At 44.9% G+C, this 20745-nt stretch overlaps 1 protein-coding gene across 1 annotated transcript in view; it reads left to right on the top strand.

Annotated features, from left to right (window-relative positions):
• ARHGAP42 (Rho GTPase activating protein 42) overlaps positions 1–20745 on the top strand; it is a 168458-nt gene that overhangs the window by 31802 nt on the left and 115911 nt on the right. Inside the window, exon 2 of the mRNA XM_083736395.1 lies at positions 14334–14429. Within this exon, the coding sequence (XP_083592521.1) occupies positions 14334–14429 (96 nt within the window). The remainder of the gene's footprint in view (positions 1–14333; positions 14430–20745) is intronic.

The raw sequence follows: 20745 nt of genomic DNA, 5'->3' as shown, positions 1-20745 counted from the left end.
CAAGAGCTGAATCATACATACATGTACACTGCTCTGTAACGTGGTGCTGAATCCGTAAAATGCCTCCACTGAAGTGTTGGGCACGTTTGGATGTCACACTGAACTAGACTCTAGAGCAGGCACCTCCAAACCCAGCCCTCCAGATGTTTTGGGACTACAGTTCCCATCATCCCTGACCACTAGTCCTGTTAGCTATGGATGATGGGAGTTATAGTCCCAAAATGTCTGGAGGGCCGAGTTTGGGGATGCCTGCTCTAGACTCTCCCCAAGGCCACATCCCTCCCTGACCCTTGCTTCTTGACTGTTTTTGCATGGCTGGAATATGGACTTGAACTCTGAAAATGCCTCTTGCATTCCTGATGGAGGACAAGGAGGAACTCATGGGTAGAAACTAGCTTACTATGCAAAGATAAAATTTACATTCATTGCTGCATCCATTTCTCCCTGTGGCACCACCCACCACTGGAAGGTGGCTAAGAAAGGAATGCAACCCTTGACCCAAAAAAGGTCCCACACTCTTGGTGCTAAACCATGGTTTCTAGTGAACTTGTTTGAAACACATTACAGTGGTACCTCGGTTTAAGAACAGTCCGGTTTAAGAATGATTTAATTTACAAACTCCGCAAAACCAGAATTAGTGCCTTGGTTTGAGAACTTTACCTCGGTCTAAGAATGGAAGCCGAACGGTGGAAGGGCACTGGCAGTGGGAGGCCTCATAAGGGAAAGCGCACCTCGCTTTAAGAACGGTTTTGGTTTAAGAACGGACTTCCGGAATGGATTAAGTTTGTAAACCGAGGTACCACTGTATGTCGTACTCATGTGTCAGTTGGAGTGAGTTGATATGACAGACTGCAGCGAAGTAACAAGTAACTTATGGGTAGCTTGACCTCTGCTTTAATTATGGGTTGATTGAAATCATGGTTCAGTGTAGGGGTAGTCAATATGATGTGCTCCAGATGGAAGTCTCATCTGCTCCAGCTCTAGCCATGATGGTGATGATGGGACTTGTATTCCAGCAACACCTGGAAGTCAACACATGGGCTACCTCTGATTTTAGCATGGCGTAAAAACCGGGCGTTTTGGGCTGATGCCTGTGCATGGGATGAAAGCTCTGTCTACAGTGGCATGATAGAGGTCTGATGAGACATGCCATCCTTTGGTATCGCTGTTGCTGAGCGGTGGCTGTGCATGTGAAACATTTCACCAGTGAGGCTGCCACGCCAGAGGAATCCTCTCTGGAAAATAGTGGCATGTTTCCGTCAAAGCTCAGAAGCATATTTTCCAACATGCTTCTTGTTCAAAATATGCCGATGCCTTTATATGAACTCGTTTACTGAAGCAAAGTTCAGGGTGTGCGTCCTCTCTGCCTATGTGCACACAAAGCCTGGGTCATAGCCTCTGTCAGTAGCTGCTTATGACGAAGATGACAGATGCCCTTATTTAATTGGAAAATTTGATTCATAAACTGCTTGCTCAAAACTGATAACCTCCAAGCGGTGTACAGATTTGGTAGTTTGCATGTCAAGGCCCTCCAGGATACCCCCAGTTCACACAACATCTTTGTTAGTTTTTGGCATAATTTTGGCCGCAACTTTATTGAAATACAGTATGTGAGTGGTTGCTTAGGCATTGGTTAATGACTATCTGTTCCCACATAGAGGTAGGAACAGAACTGACAACCGCAAGCCTGTGGAGGTCAGCAAGGGTAAACATTTTTGGGGAGAGAATAAAGCTGGGCGCCAGACTCTCACATCTCCCAGGGGCTATTGCATGACCCAAGCCCCTTGACAGGGGTCCGGACAAGAGCATGGCGAGTCCCTGGATTCCTTTAATGGAATATCCTTGCAGCAGCAGCATTGAAGGGGCAGGCACAGCCAACCATACCCCCTCCACCAACCAAAATTAACCAGTGCCTAACTGCAACCTAGCATTTTGAAAGCACATCAAAGTCCAAGTAGATAAATAGGTACCGCTCCAGCGGGAAGGTAAACGGCATTTCCATGCGCTGCTCTGGTTCGCCAGAAGTAGCTTAGTCATGCTGGCCACATGACCCAGAAGCTCCCTTGGCCAATAAAGCGGGATGAGCACCACAACCCCAGAGTCGTCCGCAACTGGGCCTAATGGTCAGGGGTCCTTCACCTAACCGCAACCTTACAAGTTGTGACGATTTGCTCCGCAGTAGGCAAAAAACCAAATGGCAACAGCCAATCAGCCAAATGGTAAACATTCCTACCAGGCCCCTGCTCCAAAGCAGACGACCCCATGACAGGCATTGCAAGGTCAGCCCGAACAAACCCTAAATATAGGGAGGGTGGGCGGGTGATCTGATGCGTGCTGTGAAAAGAGGAAGCTCGATGCTGCGCGCAGGGAATAAATACCACCCCCATCAATCAAACATTTTTGTAACATTAAATTCTCCCCAGCAACAATTAGAGGTGGCCTATCAAATTCGTGACCATCCATATTAACCTGCCCAGCAACAAGGTATGTCATGGTTGCCCCCACCGCAACACGTGCTCTCCATGAAGGAGAACCCGCTATATAAAATGTGACTGAATTGGGTGCTCGCCAGAACCTTTTCAGACTCCATCTGCCTGCTTGTGTCTTTCCTGCCAGCAGGCAGTTTCAGCTGGTGCGATGTATTGCTGGTCTGAAATTGGTGTTGCGATCTGAACTCCATGCCAATTTCGGACAATTTACCAATATATTGCCCAGTCATGAGCAAACTAGATCTGCACCTTGTTCAGAACACAGTGGCCAGGCTATCAAGAATGACCTTGTATTAGGAGCATGTGACTCTCATGTCAAATTAGACCAAACTGGAAAAGAACATGAAAGGCAAATGTGATCTTAAAAACCCTTCACACAGTATGGGGCCTGGATAGCTGAAGGAACATGTTCTCTTCCTATAAAAATCTACCCATCTACTCAGAACTTTGGGACACAAGAATAGGGGTGATGTCAGTATCCCCAGAAATATGCCTACTTAGGAACAGGTAGTAACCTCTTCAAGGCTCTTTAAGGCCTTCTTCTGAGTGGTTAGAATTTATTTTTTTCAGGGAAGCTTTTGGGTCGTGAATGGTTGCTCCCTCACAGGACAACTGGTGAATGGTTGCCCCCTTACCAGACAACTGTGGTGCGATTATTTTTAATGACTATTGTACTTTTAAATCCTTTTATTCTCTTCTTTTGTTTTTTTGAACTACTGCTGTATGTGTGTGTGTTTCAAGATTTCTTCAATATACTGTTCATTGCCTTGAGCTCAAGCTGAAATCTAAAACTCCATAGCTAAAGTCCGATTCGCCACATCAAAGAACTTTGGAAATCTTGACTCCTTTGCCTTGCATCAGCTGCACATTTTTAAATCTTACGGTCACCACTATGTGTCTATTTTTAGTGTGGTAGGCCATTGGAGACTGAAAATATTTTTTTTAAAAAAAATTAATAGCATGCAAAGCCTGTGTGGAGCAGCAAATTTTTGTTTGGTTCGTTTGCATTGGAGGAGAGTTGAAATCACGGCAGCAATAAGCCAGATATCAGTGTGCACGAACCAGTAATGTACATAGTGAAAAATGTTATATTTCAGGTTTTGAAAGAGACAGAGTGGAGCAGTAGAGGATCACTTTTTCACTTCTCTTTTATTGAGCAACTTCAAATGTACGGAAGAAGAGGAATAGTGGGACTCTTGTTTATAAACCTTTCTGTCTCCCACCTCTAGTCCACTTCTTTCTATTAGGAACAGTTCTGACTTGCATCCCTAACTTGAGGAGAGAAGTCAGCACCCAAACGGCATCACGTGGCTCATTATTATTCCGTTGCTTGCAAGCTGACACACGACGGAAATGCAAAGCATTGAGCAGATATGTGAGGGAGCATTTACTGACGAGGACAACAAACGCTCTGTCAAAAAGGCCTTTTTGCCTTTACATTTTTTTGGCAGGATGTGCTCTGCTCTGCAACAGCGTGGGTTTTCCCCTTTGACTGGCTGACGTCTCTTGCAAACAACCAGCAAACAGTCACTGTCTTTATCAGGGTAGCAGAGGGGTTTGTGGAGGCTGTTTGTGTCTAGTTTTCGCTGCCAGAGACCCTGGTTTTATACTGACCTGTAAAAGGCATTATTACAGGTGGGAAGCCACAAGAGTTGTGTTTGGGGGGGGAACGACACATTATGTGGGGTGATGAACTGCCTTGGGTGACTGCAAACCTCAGGTTTCCCACCTTGCATTAAAATATAGCCTCTTTCTGATTCATCATAAGGGATTTCACAGTGGTGATAGAAAAGTGTCCCCATCCTTTTGAAGCAATAGATAGAGAGATAGATAGAGATGATAGATAGATAGATGATAGATAGATAGATAGATAGATAGATAGATAGATAGATGATAGATAGATAGATGATAGATAGATAGATAGATAGATAGATAGATAGATAGATAGATAGATAGATAGATGATAGATAGATGATAGATGATAGATATAGATGATAGATTGATGATAGATAGATAGATAGATAGATGATAGAGATAGATGATAGATAGATGATAGATGATAGATAGATTAGATAGATAGATAGATAGATAGATAGATAGATAGATAGATAGATAGATAGATGATAGATAGATATAGAGTTATCTTTGTTTGTAAGAATGCTCAAGCTTGCCAGCTCAGGCACTGGTTTTTGCTAAGGTGGTAAGCTGGACCATAGAGCTGCCGTCTGCAAACTGATGTCCTCCTAAGGTAAAGGTAAAGGGACCCCTGACCGTTAAGTCCAGTCGTGAACGACTATGGGATTGCGGTGCTCATCTTGCTTTACAGGCCGAGGGAGCCGGCGTTTGTCCGCAGACAGCTTCTGGGTCATGTGGCCAGCATGACTAAGCCGCTTCTGGCAAACCAGAGCAGCGCACGGAAACCCCGTTTACCTTCCTGCCAGAGTGGTACCTATGTATCCACTTGCACTTTGAGGTGCTTTCGAACTGCTAGGTTGGCAGGAGCAGGGACTGAGCAATGGGAGCTCACCCCGTTGTGGGGATTCGAACCGCCGACCTTCTGATCAGCAAGCTCCAAGAGGCTTAGTGGTTTAGACCACAGGGCCACCCTAGTTTTGGACTATAACTCACATCTGTCCACAGGAAAAAGGCTTTGCACAGAGAGGCTGCTGCTGGCTGCATAGTTTCTGTCTCTGCACTGTTAAATGACTGTTGGTCTAAGCCAGTGGGTTTTGTTAAAAAAAGTTTAGAGTCCCCCCGCCCAGCTCTTTCTCTCTCTGATTTATTGCTGTTTCTGTCTTACCTGCATCATGCATGTAATGCATTCTACCAGTACCCCTTTGAACAATCATGCCTTCCATCAAAGAATCTTGGGAGCTGTAGTTTGTTAAGGCTGCTATAAGAGTTGTTGGGGGGTCTCTATGCCCCTCACAGAACTACAATTCCCAGAGAGTTTCCTGGGAAGGATTGCTAAAGCACTTGGGAATTGGGCTCTCCAAATAACTTTCAGCACCCTTAAAAAACTATAGTTCCCAGGATTCTTGGGGGGTGAAACAGTGATTGCTAAAATGGTAGAATAGTGCTTTAAATGTCTTGCATTGACTGCTAATGTCTTGTGGCATGCATTTTTTTATTTCACTGCTACTACTTTAAAATATATTTATGCACATTTGGCTTTTTTCTCTAGCAGTTGAGAGGAGTGGGGTGTTTGTGAAAAGGGGAAAATACCCCGGCCAGTTTAAAATCAGGGTTGTACAGGGGGGGGGGCTACCTGAGGTGAAACAGAATAGGATGGGTGGCAGTAAAGACTTCAGGGTCCCCTTATGTGTTCCTCTAATCCAGGCACCCCCAAACCCAGCCCTCCAGATGTTTTGGGACTACAATTCCCATCATCCCTGACCACTGGTCCAGCTAGGGATGATGGGAGTTGTAGTCCCTAAGCATCTGGAGGGCCTAGTTTGGGGATACCTTCTCTAATCGTTGGGCCCCACCGGATATGCCTGGTAATATTAACTTACTTCTTCTAAATACTTCTTTATTCCTATTTTAAAGCCATTTTTAATTCTTCCAGGCTTCGCTAAGCATAATCACTTTACCAGCTGGCATGTTTACAATCTTAGCTATGGAAAAAGAAAAGCGAGGGTGAAAAAAGGGAGATGTCCCACAGTGGCAGGAATGAAATTGGCTGTATTGGGCACGGCAGCTGTTGGGGGTCCTGTACATGTCAGCAGGGCGCACTTGTACCTTCAGCGTATTTTTGATTATTGATCTAGTTTCCTGGCTGTTGACTGTTCTGGTAGCTTGAAGTCCCAAGTTTTCTTTCCTACCTAGCAGGGCTATAGTGTTGGTGGTGGTCCTGCCCTGTGGAATGCCCTCCCATCAGATGTCAAAGAAATAAACAACTATCTGACTTTTAGTAGACACCTGAAGGCAGCCCCGTTTAGGGAAGTTTTTAATGTTTGATGTTTTATTGTGCTTTTAATATTCTGTTGGGAGCTGCCCAGGGTGGCTGGGGAAACACAGCCAGATGGGTGGGGTATAAATAAATGATTATTAGAGAGGGGGGAGAACCCGAGATTCAAAGCCCAAACACCTCATACTAGTTGGCAGTCTTGTCCTCCTTTATTTATAAAGTACATTTCCACACACTCTCTTCTATACTGTGAAAGTGTGCCAGAACAACAGCTAAGTGGAGATCTCAAATATTTTGTATAATACAACTGCCAAAGCTGCAAACTGAAGGGAAGGGGGTCTTATCCCTTGCCCCTCAGATTACTTTTCTACCAAAGAATCACTGCCTCACGTTTTTCCTGTTGCCTCTGTTCTCTCTCTTACCAAGCCTTTAAACTTTTTTTTTTTTTAAAGCTATTTCTCTTGCTTTGTTTTTAGTTTTTTAGACAACCTGAGCACCCAATGAAAGAAAAGCAGGACGGATGAATAAACCTGCAAGCAGTCTTGTATGTGGGATGCGGGTGGTGCTGTGGGTTAAACCACAGAGCCTAGGACTTGTCGATCAGAAGGTCGGCGGTTTGAATCCCCGCGACGGGGTGAGCTCCCGTTGCTCGGTCCCTGCTCCTGCCAGCCTAGCAGTTCGAAAGCACGTCAAAGTAAAAGGAGATAAATAGGTACCGCTCCGGCAGGAATGTAAACCGCGTTTCCATGCGCTGCTCTGGTTCGTCAGAAGCGGCTTAATCATGCTGGCCACATGACCCGGAAGCTGTACGCCAGCTCCCTCGGCCAATAAAGCGAGATGAGCGCCGCAACCACAGAGTCGTCCGCGACTGGACCTAATGGTCAGGGGTCCCTTTACCCTTTACCTTTATAGTCTTGTATGTGGTATTGCGTATTGCTCAGGAATGATAACACCACTCTCCAAACCTGGTGAAGTTTTGAAAAGTTCGGACTGCCATTTTGATTCATCCAGTTCTATCAAAATTGTAGAATTGGAAGGGGCCACGAGGGTCATCTCTTGCAGCCCCCTGCAATGCAGGAGTCCTTTGCCCAATGTGGGGCTTGAACCCACAACCTATTGAGTCCTATTGCTCTACCATCTGAGTTGATGTGGGAAAGCGATTCTCCAAAAGCAGGATGTTTTTGAAAACCACTGCTTTAAAAGCGATCGTTACCAAGGGATGTGTTTTCTCATAGTGCCTTCATCTCGCTCAGCATTTTGCGTAACAAATGGGTTTGGTGTTTTACAACCACGATAACATTTCCTTTTATAAAAACCCTCCCTATGCCATATGTTTCTGACTCGACACATCAAGCTGTGTGTGGGTTGACGCATAATCCCCAAAGCAGAGGATGTTTCCATGCAATTGCTGGTTTTATAATGCTTGGGCTTTTATAGGAGAAGCACACAGCATTAGATTTATTTATTTCATAAAGTTTATATACCGCTCGACTGTAGGGAAAAAATGTCGGTGCAGTTTAGGTAAAAGTAAAGGGACCCCTGACCATTAGGTCCAGTTGTGGCCAACTCTGAGGTTGCAGTGCTCATCTCGCTTTATTGGCTGAGGGAGCCGGCGTACAGCTTCCGGGTCACATGGCCAGCATGACTAAGCCGCTTCTGGTGAACCAGAGCAGCGCACGGAAACGCCGTTTACCTTCCTGCCGGAGTGGTACCTATTTATCTACTTGCACTTTGACGTGCTTTTGAGCTGCTAGGTTGGCAGGACAGTGCAGTTTAGTAGTGGTTTAATATAGTAGATTGTATTCAGAATGGTCACAGGACCAGTGGTGGGTTGTTGTTGTTTTTTGTGTGTGTAGGGACACAGGTGGCACTGTGGTGTAAACCACTGAGCCTAGGACTTGCTGATTGGAAGGTCGGCGGTTCGATTCCCCGCAATGGAGTGAACTCCCGTTGTTTGGTCCCAGCTCCTGCCCCACCCAGCAGTTCGAAAGCACATCAAAGTGCAAGTAGATAAATAGGTACCGCTCTGGCAGGAAGGTAAACAGTGTTTGCATGCACTGCTCTGGTTCACCAGAAGCAGCTTAGTCATGCTGGCCACATGACCTGGAAGCTGTCTGCGGACAAACACTGGCTCCCTCGGCCTACAGAGCAAGATGAGTGCCGCAACCCCATTGTCGTCTGCGACTGGACTTAACGGCCAGGGGTACCTTTACCTTTTAGGGCCTTTTCAGATGTACTGTTTGTCAGACTATAGCTGCTGCTTCCTTTCCAGGTTTTCCTGCATGCTTCCACATAGAATCCTAGAATTGTAGAGTTGGAAGGTACACCAAGGGTCATCTAGTCCAGCCCCCCTTCAATGTAGGAATCTTAACTGAAGCTATCTATGACAGATAGCTATCCGACCTCTGCTTGAAGACTTCCAATTGTGGAAGACTCAGAATAGTTCTGAATCTTTTTATTTATTGTATGTGCAAGGAAATGTATGTCATTTCCCATATTCTGTGTGGCATTTTGGGTATATATTTTGAGCAACTGTCATTTCATGAGCCATTTTGGCAGGAGGTTTTTATTATTATTATTTATTTATTAAATTTGTGTACCATCCTTCACCTGAAGATCTCAGGGCAGTGCACAGCATAAAAGTACAAAAGTTATCCCTAGCTCAGACCAAAACAGTTAAATCAAGATGTTCATGATATCTGTTCTCCTCCATGAATAGAGTGGAAATCTCAAGTGTGACTACAACCACAGTTCTCAATCTGAACACATCCTGTCGTTAGTGTGGATGGGGAAACGTGTGATATCTTTCCCCAAAATGGCGGCATTTGACCAGTGAGGAGAACAGTCTAGTCCAGTTTGCTTCCCAAAGCAAAACAGCTGCTGTAGCACTACATCTGAAATTGGGATATATTTAAATGGGAATCTTAAGAAGCTTGGTCTGTAGATGTATTTATCAAGGGGCACTTGGGGGATGTAAACTAGGACTGCAACTTCCAGACATCCAGTTTAAAAACACACCCACACACCCCTGCAACAACTGTGTTCCGTGGATCGGATGTTTGGCCTGTCAGCCTGCTATTTAGTTGCTGAATTTTGGAACGGGGTGCAGCCTTTCCCAGACTATACATAGCAATGTTATTCAAACACTTGTTTGGTTCTGTTTAATGAGGTCATTTCATCTTGCACCCATGGCTAGTTCCCCTCTGTGCCTGCTTCTTGCTGGGTGCAGTCCATCATTTATTTCTCCCCCCTCCACCCACGCTGACATGTGCCTGCTTACCCCTTCTGATAAACTCAGAAGCAACGAAAAAGGAGACATTTCCATTGAGCTGTAAAGAGTGAATGTCCATTTCACTGAAGTGCCTCAGACTTTACAAATATTGCAGTGGCGTTTCTGTTCACCCTGACCTCTCATGCTGAGGCCAAAGCTTAAAATCTCCATGTTCATTTATTTACTTAAGATATTTCTGGCCTCCACTCTTTGTTACGAAAAGGAATCCCAGAGCAGGTTACAAATGCAATGATAAAGCTATCAGATAATGAAACCATAAAACGTGTGTAGCAGTTACAACTGATAATCCTAACAACAAACCTAAGAGGCACACTCGCCCTAAGACCTGAGTAAATAAGGAGGTCTTTTTATCTGGTGCGGAAAAGTCTTTTTAGACTTGGCACCAACCATATTAGTGGGGTTTTTGTTGTTGTTGTTTAGTCGTTTAGTCATTTAGTCGTGTCCGACTCTTCGTGACCCCATGGACCAGAGCACGCCAGGCACTCCTGTCTTCCACTGCCTCCCACAGATTGGTCAAACTCATGCTGGTAGCTTCGAGAACACTGTTCAACCATCTCGTCCTCTGTCGTCCCCTTCTCCTTGTGCCCGCAATCTTTTCCAGCATCAGGGTCTCTTCCCGGGAATCTTCTCTTCTCATGAGGTGGCCAAAGTATTGGAGCCTCAGCTTCAGGATCTGTCCTTCCAGTGTGCACTCAGGGCTGAGTTCCTTCAGAATGGATCAGTTTGATCTTCTTGCAGTCCATGGGACTCTCAAGAGTCTCCTCCAGCACCATAATTCAAAAGCATCAATTCTTCGGCGATCAGCCTTCTTTATGGTCCAGCTCTCACTTCCATACATCACTACTGAGAAAACCATAGCTTTAACTATACGGACCTTTGTCGGCAAGGTGATGTATCAGTGGGGTAGGAGAGCTAAAAATATGTCAATATATTTCACACCTGGCAACCCATTTGGTTTCAGATAGTACATGAGTAGAAATGTCTAAAATGCCCAGGGCAGAAATTTTCATGGCCCTCCAGTGCTATGGTGGTTCATTTACCAGAAGTAATGTATTTCCATTAACTACAGAAGGGTATACAGTTGTACCTCAGAAGTTGAAAGGAATCCATTCCGGAAGTCCGTTCAACTTCCAAAATGTTTGGAAACCAAGGTGTGGCTTCTGATTGGCTGCATGAAGCTTCTGCAGCCAATCGGAAGCCGCAGAAGCTGTGTCGGACATTTGGGTTCCAAAGAACATTTGCAAACTGGAACACATTTCCAGGTTTGCGGCGTTTGGGAGCCAAAACGTTCGACTCGCAAGGCGTTTGGAATCCAAGGTACGACTGTACTTGATTCTGACTAAGGTTGCTTGCAGGCATGTGGTAGTCTCAGTGATTCCTGGGTGAAATAGATTATCTTCATCTTTTTCTGTATAACTACTCACCTGGTTTCTGTCTTGGTCTGCTAGCGCGGTCTCTCACAGGAACTGAGTACAGTGGTACCTCGGGTTACAGACGCTTCAGGTTACAGACGCTTCAGGTTACAGACTCCGCTAACCCAGAAATAGTACCTCAGGTTAAGAACTTTGCTTCAGGATGAGAACAGAAATAGCGCGGTGGTTGAGTGGTGGTAGCTAGAGTCCCCATTAGCTAAAGTGGTACCTCAGGTTAAGAACGGTTTCAGGTTAAGAACGGACCTCCAGAACAAATTAAGTTCTTAACCTGAGGTACCACTGTAGGTGAAATGTCCCTGTTGCTTCTTCTGGATCTCTCAGTTTTGAGGCAAGTGCTGCGGGTTTTAGCTGCACAGTCAAACTACTGTAGCCTTGCCCCTCCCTGCCTGCTCCTTGTCTGCCCTGTGTATTTGTTCTGGAGGATTGGGGAAAACCCCAGAATAGATTTAGGAGTTGTACAGGGAGAGGAGAAAGCGGAGAAGCTCCCTGTGCAGCTAAAACCCCCTTGTGCTAGCAGAACTGTTTAGTTGGATACCTCCCGGAAAGAAGAATTAAGGGTAATGGTACTTGCCAAAAACCTCTACTCTTCACACTTGTGCAGCAGAAGCTCTGCTGTCTCCTCTCATATGTGCAGCTGTCAAACGAGAATGAGACATTGCTTCAGTAGATGTTTTCTGCATATCTAGGAATAAGAAGCATCCAGTGAGTCTGCGGGACATTCGCCGAGAGTGCATTTAACTCCACGTGTTTTGTAATAAAGAACACACATTACGTAAAATATTAGAGGCAGCGCAGCAGTTCAATATATCAAGAAGACTGCCAGATGAGCTTCTGTTTTGAATAACTGCAATTCAGTTTCCAGTGTGTTCTCCAGGATTTGCAAAAGCAGGGCTGCAGAGAATACAGTGTATCAATAGAAAACAATGGGATGTAGAGTGCGTTGCAGTAGCCCAAGCAGGAGATAACCAGAGCATGCACCACTCTGCCAAGACAGTCTGCAGGCAGGTAGGGGCTTAGCCTGCGTACAAGATGGAGCTGGTAGACAGCTGCCCTGGACACAGAATTGACCTGTGCCTCCATGGACAGCTGTGAGTCTAAAATGACTCCCAGGCTGCGCACCTGGTCCTTCTGTGGCACAGTTACCCCATTCAGGACCAGGGAGTCCTCCACACCTGCTCGCCTCCTGTACCCCAGAAACAATACTTCTGTCTTGTCAGGATTCAAGCTCAATCTGTTAGTCGCCATCCATCCTCCAAAGTGTACCTGTGTCCTGTCTATCTGTGGTGGTGGTGTGTGTGTGCTTTCTGTTTTTATTTTCTTAAATGTTTACATCAAGCAAGGTTATGTGATCCTTCATTATCCTTCGATGTGTCCCTTACCTTGAATCATGTAATCAAGTATACCAGGATACAGGAGAGAATACACACACACACACACACACAGATAGACATATATACATACACATATGTATGCATATATATGTGTGTGTGTATAATATATATATATATATATATATGTGTGTGTGTGTGTGTGTGTATATATACATATATACAGGTTTTGGTGTCCTCGGGTGTCTTCCCGTGTAAAAGTTGGGGTGTCTAGGCGACGTTTCGACGAGGTCTCACTCGTCATCTTCAGGCTGGTGCTTTCGGCTTCTTGTTACTGGAACAGAGCGGGATCTCAATGTTTGAGTTCCTATAAATACTGTAGAGGGGGTGTGGTGTCTAGCCTCCAATGTTCTGGGCAGAGAGGAAGTTCCCAGGCTAGTGTGCCTTTTCTTCTTTTGTTCCTTAATTACTTGAGGGATACCTTGAGTGATTTCTTGAGTGATATCCTGAGTACCACTTAGGTGGGTCATTAGGTGTGGATTAGTTGCTAAAGTCTTTGTGTCTTGACCTCTTGAACTTTGTGAAGAGTTTTCCTGAGAAGATGGCTGTATTGCACTTAGTTGTGCTTTGGCTTGGCTTCGTGTATAGGGGCGAGCTGTGGTTTTGTGGCTTGTGTCAGCCAGATCTGTGTAGGGATTGCAGGGGGGTGCAGCATCCGGAGGTGCCACCATGGATTGGCTACTGGATGGTGTCAGTAATTCATCTGTGGAGAGGGTCTGGGTTTGGGTCTGGTGTGGTTGATTGGTGTTGGCGTTCTGTGTGCCTCTGGATTTGGTGTCAGTTTTTGTGGGGAGGGCTAATTTCCAGATGTCTGGCAAGCGGGATGTGTCGTCACGCTTGTTCATGTTGTGAGGGTGTTTCTCTATCTCGATGGCTTCCATGATTATTCTCTTGTGGTGATGTTCCGTGTTAAAACACCCTCACAACATGAACAAGCGTGAAACACAAGAGAGAAACACCCTCACAACATGAACAAGCGTGACGACACATCCCGCTTGCCAGACATCTGGAAATTAGCCCTCCCCACAAAAACTGACACCAAATCCAGAGGCACACAGAACGCCAACACCAATCAACCACACCAGACCCAAACCCAGACCCTCTCCACAGATGAATTACTGACACCATCCAGTAGCCAATCCATGGTGGCACCTCCGGATGCTGCACCCCCCTGCAATCCCTACACAGATCTGGCTGACACAAGCCACAAAACCACAGCTCGCCCCTATACACGAAGCCAAGCCAAAGCACAACTAAGTGCAATACAGCCATCTTCTCAGGAAAACTCTTCACAAAGTTCAAGAGGTCAAGACACAAAGACTTTAGCAACTAATCCACACCTAATGACCCACCTAAGTGGTACTCAGGATATCACTCAAGAAATCACTCAAGGTATCCCTCAAGTAATTAAGGAACAAAAGAAGAAAAGGCACACTAGCCTGGGAACTTCCTCTCTGCCCAGAACATTGGAGGCTAGACACCACACCCCCTCTACAGTATTTATAGGAACTCAAACATTGAGATCCCGCTCTGTTCCAGTAACAAGAAGCCGAAAGCACCAGCCTGAAGATGACGAGTGAGACCTCGTCGAAACGTCGCCTAGACACCCCAACTTTTACACGGGAAGACACCCGAGGACACCAAAACCTGCATTCCTGTACCCGTGAAAATCTACGAAAGCACATACATATATACATATACATACATACACACACACACACACACACATATATATATATATATATTTACAGTAAGTGTATTCCAAATATGTATTTCTCTGCAATGTACACTCTGATCATTTTCAATCTTTTTCTTTTACAGATCTATCCATAGCAGTACAAAAGTTTTCCCAGTCGCTTCAAGATTTTCAGTTTGAGTGCATTGGAGATGCTGAGACGGATGATGAAATTAGTATTGGTGAGTGTTCTACACTGCTTCTTCTCTCCTTACTAAGATTTTAATCCTATGCAAAGTAGAACTTGTTAGAATTACAATACCAGTGTTCTCTTGGCACTTCTGTTCAGAAGCCAGGAATAGACAGGATGATGGGTTTTCAGTCTTCCTAATGCAAAATATTATAATTGCGACATTGCAAGATTGCATAGGTTGTGCAAGACAATAATTATAATGATTCTCATTGGAATACTTTTAGGATTGGGTCTCGTCTGGGAGAGCCAGCTACAGAGTTTGACTGTCCTATCTAGCATGGGTACCACCTGCTCTCCTTTCTGCCCTCTGCATAAATCTGCTATCTACATAAATTGCAGTTTTGGACTCGCTTCAAATTTATAGCGTCACGCTATGTTTCTCCCATTCTTGGCTAATATCAACAATCACTTAATCCTTTTTATAGCTGCTATTCTGCTTCACTGTTTCTAAATCAGTTGGACAATGTATGCAGAAGCTGTGTAATGTGTTCTTTCATGTGAACAGGATCACCCACTGTTCAAATCAGGGATCACCAGTTTTTATGCTGTGGATATCCAAGGATTTGTGTGAGTTCAAGCTTTTCCAAGGCTGCAGTGGCGTAAGATTCATGGCCCATCCTGTTAGCTTGACTTTTAATCAATGAGATATTGAAATGTAGCCTGGAACTTTTTGGGGTTTAAAAAATAATGTTTACATGTGGTTAATCTGAGAGTGTGAGAGAGAGATGCTATAGCTGAAGAAAGGCTGATCATTTTGAATAAGAACAGGGGACCCCACCTATGGGGAGAGATGGCTAGAGAGGGATGACAGAATGTGAAGAAATGAAAACCATGTAAAAATCCCATATATTTTTGGCTGTTATCTGTGGGGTGGTATGATATGGCCATATTAATCCTTCCCGGATGGACATTAGATTGAAAACGCAATACATCACTCCCCCTATTGCTAATGACTGCAATTCCTTCATCTTCCAAAATGACACTTGCAATCTTTCAGCCGCAGATGATAGATGGCGAAGATGCAAGCATCTTAGCTGTTGAAGATGCATTATCATGAAGTGAGCTTTCATCTCTGAAACTGGATGAGAAATATAAATTGGCAGGGAATGGGTGACATTTAGATCAATTCTATGTCAAGTGCCTGGTGGGTTTTTTTTAAAATAAAAATTCAGTGGAACTAAAATGAGAGTGTGTTCACTTAGACTGTGCTACGAAGTTCAGGTGCTCCTTTTGGGATTCCCATAGACATCTGGGTGGCCACTGGGAACAGGATTAATAGTAGTAGTAGTAGTAGTAGTAGTAGTAGTAGTAGTAGTTATTGTTGCTATTTTATATGCTGTCCATCTGACTATGTATTTGGGCCATTAACTCTTTCTTTTTTTGTTTGTTTGGCACATAAAAAGTATAGCTGGCAATACTTGTCTATTGGGGGGAGAACCCCAACCACTTCAAATTCCACAGTTGGGTATTACCTTTTATTAGGACCAACCAAAATGCCACAGGAGTTTGGCAAAGCTTTTGAGTTCTCTGGAACTCTAGATCAGGCAAGATGTTACACAAAGGCACGAGGAATGTGTGGGATGAGGAAAAGAAGAGGGGAAATGCAGTAAAAAGTTAGGCAGCCATGAAGTTCATTTGTAGATTCAGTTCCAAGATGGCGACCTCTTGGGTCATGCAGCCAGGATTCTGGTACGAAGAAGCAGCACCGGGGGTATGTGACAAACGAAAGGCTGACTTTGTAACCCAGTTCTGCCCCAACCTTAAATAAAAAACACATTTCTGCAGTTGGCAGAGCTACTTGGCTTCAAATGACTTTCTTAACTTAGGGTCACATTCAGACCATACATTTCAAGCTCTTTAAAAGCCACCACTCCCCTCAAAGAATACCAGGAACTGTAGTTTGTGTAGGATTCTGAGAATTAGACCCCTCACAGAACTGCAGGTCCCAGATTCTTTGGGGAAAGCCCATGACTGTTGAAAGTGTTTAAGAGTTTGGTATGGTTTACTTCTGCTCCCTGCCTAACACGTGTGTTTTGCAAAAGTTCTCCAGGCTCACTTATTCCTTCTGTCTCCCAGCTGTAAAGCCCCATTTGCACTGGCTCATTTATCACTGTTCTTTGGGGAAAGGAACAGCATCCTGTGGGAAGCATTCTCAAGACAGGGACATTCTCAGATTTCCCTCTCTTTCCTGAAAGGCAATGTACAAAGCCTTCATTGCAATGTCTCTTCCCTCACTCCCATTTTTCTTAAGGGTTAACTTCACAAGGTTCCCCAATAAATGCACTTGTATCATGCAGGTCCGTACAGTTAAAGCTATGGTTTTCCCAGTAGTGATGTATGGAAGTGAAAGCTGGACCATAAAGAAGGCTGAGCGCCAAAGAATTGATGCTTTTGAATTATGGTGCTGGAGGAAACTCTTGAGAGTCCCATGGACTGCAATAATATCAAACCTATCCATTCTGAAGGAAATCAGCCCTGAGTGCTCACTGGACAGATCCTGAAGCTGAGACTCCAGTACTTTGGCCACCTCATGAGAAGAGAAGACTCCCTGGAAAAGACCCTGATGTTGGGAAAGATCACAAGGAGAAGGGGACGACAGAGGACGAGATGGTTGGACAGTGTTCTCAAAGCTACCAGCATGAGTTTGACCAAACTGCGGGAGGCAGTGGAAGACAGGAGGGCCTGGCGTGCTCTGGTCCATGGGGTCACGAAGAGTCGGACACGACTAAACGACTAAACAACAACAATCATGCAGATCGAAGGGCTGAGCAAAATTTGGGCATGAGTGGATCATAGTAGTTCGCAGGAATCAAGGTTCAGAAATCAAGTCAAGTAAGAATTGAATCTGCAAGTTCCGGTCTTGACAGTAGAACTTTTCCTGCAGATCAGGGGCAGACGTTGCATGCAGAACGCCCTTCCCGGGTGCAACCCCCAGAATCTCCAGGTACAATTGGGAGAGACCCCAGCCCAAAACACTAGAGCACCACTGCCTGTCAGTATAGATAAAAAAAAACAAGCTTGATGGACTAATGACATCGCAGAAGGCAGCTTCCGATGTTCAAATGGAAGCAAGGTCTCTCTTATCACAAAAGGGCGAGCGACTTAGGTGGCACTAATGTGTGCAAATATTTGCCAGTATGTAAACTCACAGCTATTTAAGTCATATAATGGTTCCTGTCTTTGTCCTTCGTGCTTGCACAAATATTCCTCAGGGTTACTAGCCAGAGGAAATACCTTGTTCCTTTCTCCTCTCTTTCCCCCGCCACTCCCTAAGAGCGAAGGAGGTGTACTTTTAGCGCATGGCGGAAGTGGCTTCAATAGCTTGTTGGGTTTTGAGCACCTTTAAGTATGTTAGAGCTAATAGATTTAAAAACCTCTCCTCTTGGGTAATGTGCATTTTTGCCTGTCCGTAATGTGTCCTTTGAAGTGTGTCAAGGACTCTTGCCTTGCCTAGATGGAGGGCAGAGTGCGGCCATTGCCCTTGTGGGTGGAAAAAAGATCCCTCAACCCTCACTTAAAAGTCGAGGAAAGGCTCATTTCATTAATGAAAACAAAACAAAATGGTAACAAACTATTTTTGAAGTTTGTGTCTGGAGTGCGGAAGTAGAGGGTGGATTTGAAGAGTATTACAGCTGCAGTGGTGGCAATTTTGATAGTCACAAGAGGACTGTGGTGGAAGGTAGATGGGGTTAGCTGAGTAGGAATGGGTTTAGGAGATTATTAGTTCACCCCAGACTTCAGATCATTGTGAAATGATTTCCACCAATCCTCAGACACTTGTGTTTATTAATCCTGGGTGAAACAGGATTGAAAACCTACCACGATACTTACCTAGTGCTCTTAGCCAGTAAGGCTGAGACAAAGCCATTTCATAGAGTTCCCAGATGTTCTCACCTTCGAAAAGTAATACCAAAAGCCTTAAGCTGTAAATTGCAAGGTGTTGAATAGCTTACCTAAAAAACCCACAGCCACCTACGGTTCACAGAGCCAGGAGAATGTGTCTTCCTGGTTGGGCTGCATAATGAAGCAGAATTCCTCCTCTATGATGTGGTGGAGGAAATTAGTAAGGGATCACTGAGTGTTAGCGGTCACGGAATCAGATCGTTTTTGATCTGCCGTCATCAGCAGAAGCATAGATTGCTGGCTCATGATTAACTGTGGTCGATGACTCCTTGGCCTCGGGGGTTTGTCTGTGTTGTCCTCTAGTGCTACATGTGTTTCGCTGAATGTTAATAGATAACATAATTTGTTTTGTGAACCCATTAGGTCATGCACTGGTAGCTTCCCATCCCCTCAGGTGTGCATGGGAAATGCATGGTGAGGGAGGGAAAGGATCTCATGCTTTTCCAAAGTCACAGAATGACTCCCTCCTCCCCATCACTCCCCTGACAAGCTGAAGACCTTGGAGTGTATTCATGTTTTCTTTCAATTTATGGTGGAAGACCATGTGGCTTAACTGGAAGGCTAATAATAATAATAATAATAATAATAATAATAATAATATATTAGGGCAGCCTCATTTTAAAAGTAGCCCATAGATCAAAACCATAAGGGGAGGGAAACTGAGGATCAGACTGAGTCCAAACCAAAGGCCAGGTGGAACAGCTCTGTCTTGCAGGCCCTGTGGAAAGATGTCAAGTCCTGCAGGGCCCTAGTCTCTTGTGACAGAGTGTTCCACCAAGTCGGGGCCAGTACTGAAAAGGCCCTGGCCCTAGTTAAGACCAATCTAACCACCTTGCGACCTGGGACCTCCAAAGTGTTGTCATTTGTGGACTTTAAAGTCCTCCGCGGGGCATACCAGGAGAGGTGGTCCCATAGGTACGTGGGTCTTAGGCCGTTAGAAACATTTTGGCGGAGAGTTTGTAGGACAGGCATTGCCCATCCCTAAATGTGGGGGTGTGCACATGAGTGACCCCAAAACTTTCAGGGCTAGGATCATGGGGCCCTTACTCTTGCCCCTGTTATCTGATTTGAGCGAAACACTAGAAATAAAGGTGTCCTTCTCAATATTTTGTACATCACAATATTTGACTGAATTCAGCTGACTAGTTCACCGCTGCTTGGGACTGATCTATTGACCAGACTCCCAAACCTTCATTTCTGCCAACTTTCCAGCTAGTAAGTTTGCTTAGTGTGAGGACTTTGGCTGTGGGAAAATATGTCGAAAATTCTTCAGGTTTTTTTCCCCTCCGGAGTTCAAGAATATTTTGGGCAGGTGTTTTTGAAAGCCAGAAGCTATTTAACGAGACACAAGTTTTGCTTTGTTTTTCAAAACCCTTCCACTGCTTTTTATTGCTTCACCCACACGCAGCCACCCACATGTAAAGATTATACAGCTGCAGTTATTGAGATGTCAGGTGTGTTTTCTCCTCATTTAAAAATGTGCGTATGCCTTACGGATAGCAGAAATTGTTTCTCCATTCTGTAGCGTGTGTGCTTTTTCGTGCTAAGAGGTATGGGTTTTGTTTGCAGACTAATAATAGCATACATACCAGAAGGTTGGGATGGAGAGGGGAGATGGTTAGAGCATTGGACATGGCCTGGAGAGTGTTGGGCTCAAAGCTTGGCTGCTCAACCTTGAAGCTTGCTGGGTGGTCTTACACAAGCCACTTGTTTCTGTCTAATCCTCATCTGAGTTGTGCTGAGGATACAAGCTGACGACATGCTGAACTCTTGCGTCGGAAAGGAAAAGGAAAGGCCAGCGCCAGCTCCAGATTTTCTTAGAAACATGGAATCATAGTGTTGGAAGGGACCATGAAGATTATCATAGGCCAACCCCCTGCAATGCAGGAATCTTTTGCCCAACATGGGGCTCAAACTCACAACCCTGAGATTAAGAGTCTCATGCTCTACCAACTGAGTTAAAGGCATTTTTGAAGGGTCCTCAGGCATGTCAGCTTCCATGAACCACACTCCCCTCTGCAGAGACTCACCATCATAATCACCATTGCGTTCTTCTCTTGCTTGTTTCCCAGCCATTGAGCAATCCGTACGTGGCGTCTTAATTGAACTTTCTTTGCCTATTGCTCTACCATTGGTTGGGCCAGAGCAAGAGGCGATTGCTGAAGAAGAGGAGAAGGTCCGGGGAGCTTTGTCGGTTTGGGTGTGGCCCCTTGACAAGATGCTCAAGTGTGCATTGACACATGTGAAAAACCATGTGAAAACCCATCCCATTGGGTCTGTTGTGCTGGAGGCCACCATAATTGTACGTGCAGAAGGCTCTAGGTCTAAGAATGTCTTCTATTTGACACCTTGAATAGCTGCTGCCAGTCAGTGAAGACAATACTGAATTAAATAGACTAAAT

Source organism: Podarcis gaigeae (genome assembly GCF_964106915.1).
Source record: "Podarcis gaigeae genome assembly, chromosome: 4".
NCBI lineage: Eukaryota > Metazoa > Chordata > Lepidosauria > Squamata > Lacertidae > Podarcis > Podarcis gaigeae.
Note: the sequence above shows the minus strand (reverse complement) of the source record. Positions and strands in the feature narration are given on the sequence as shown.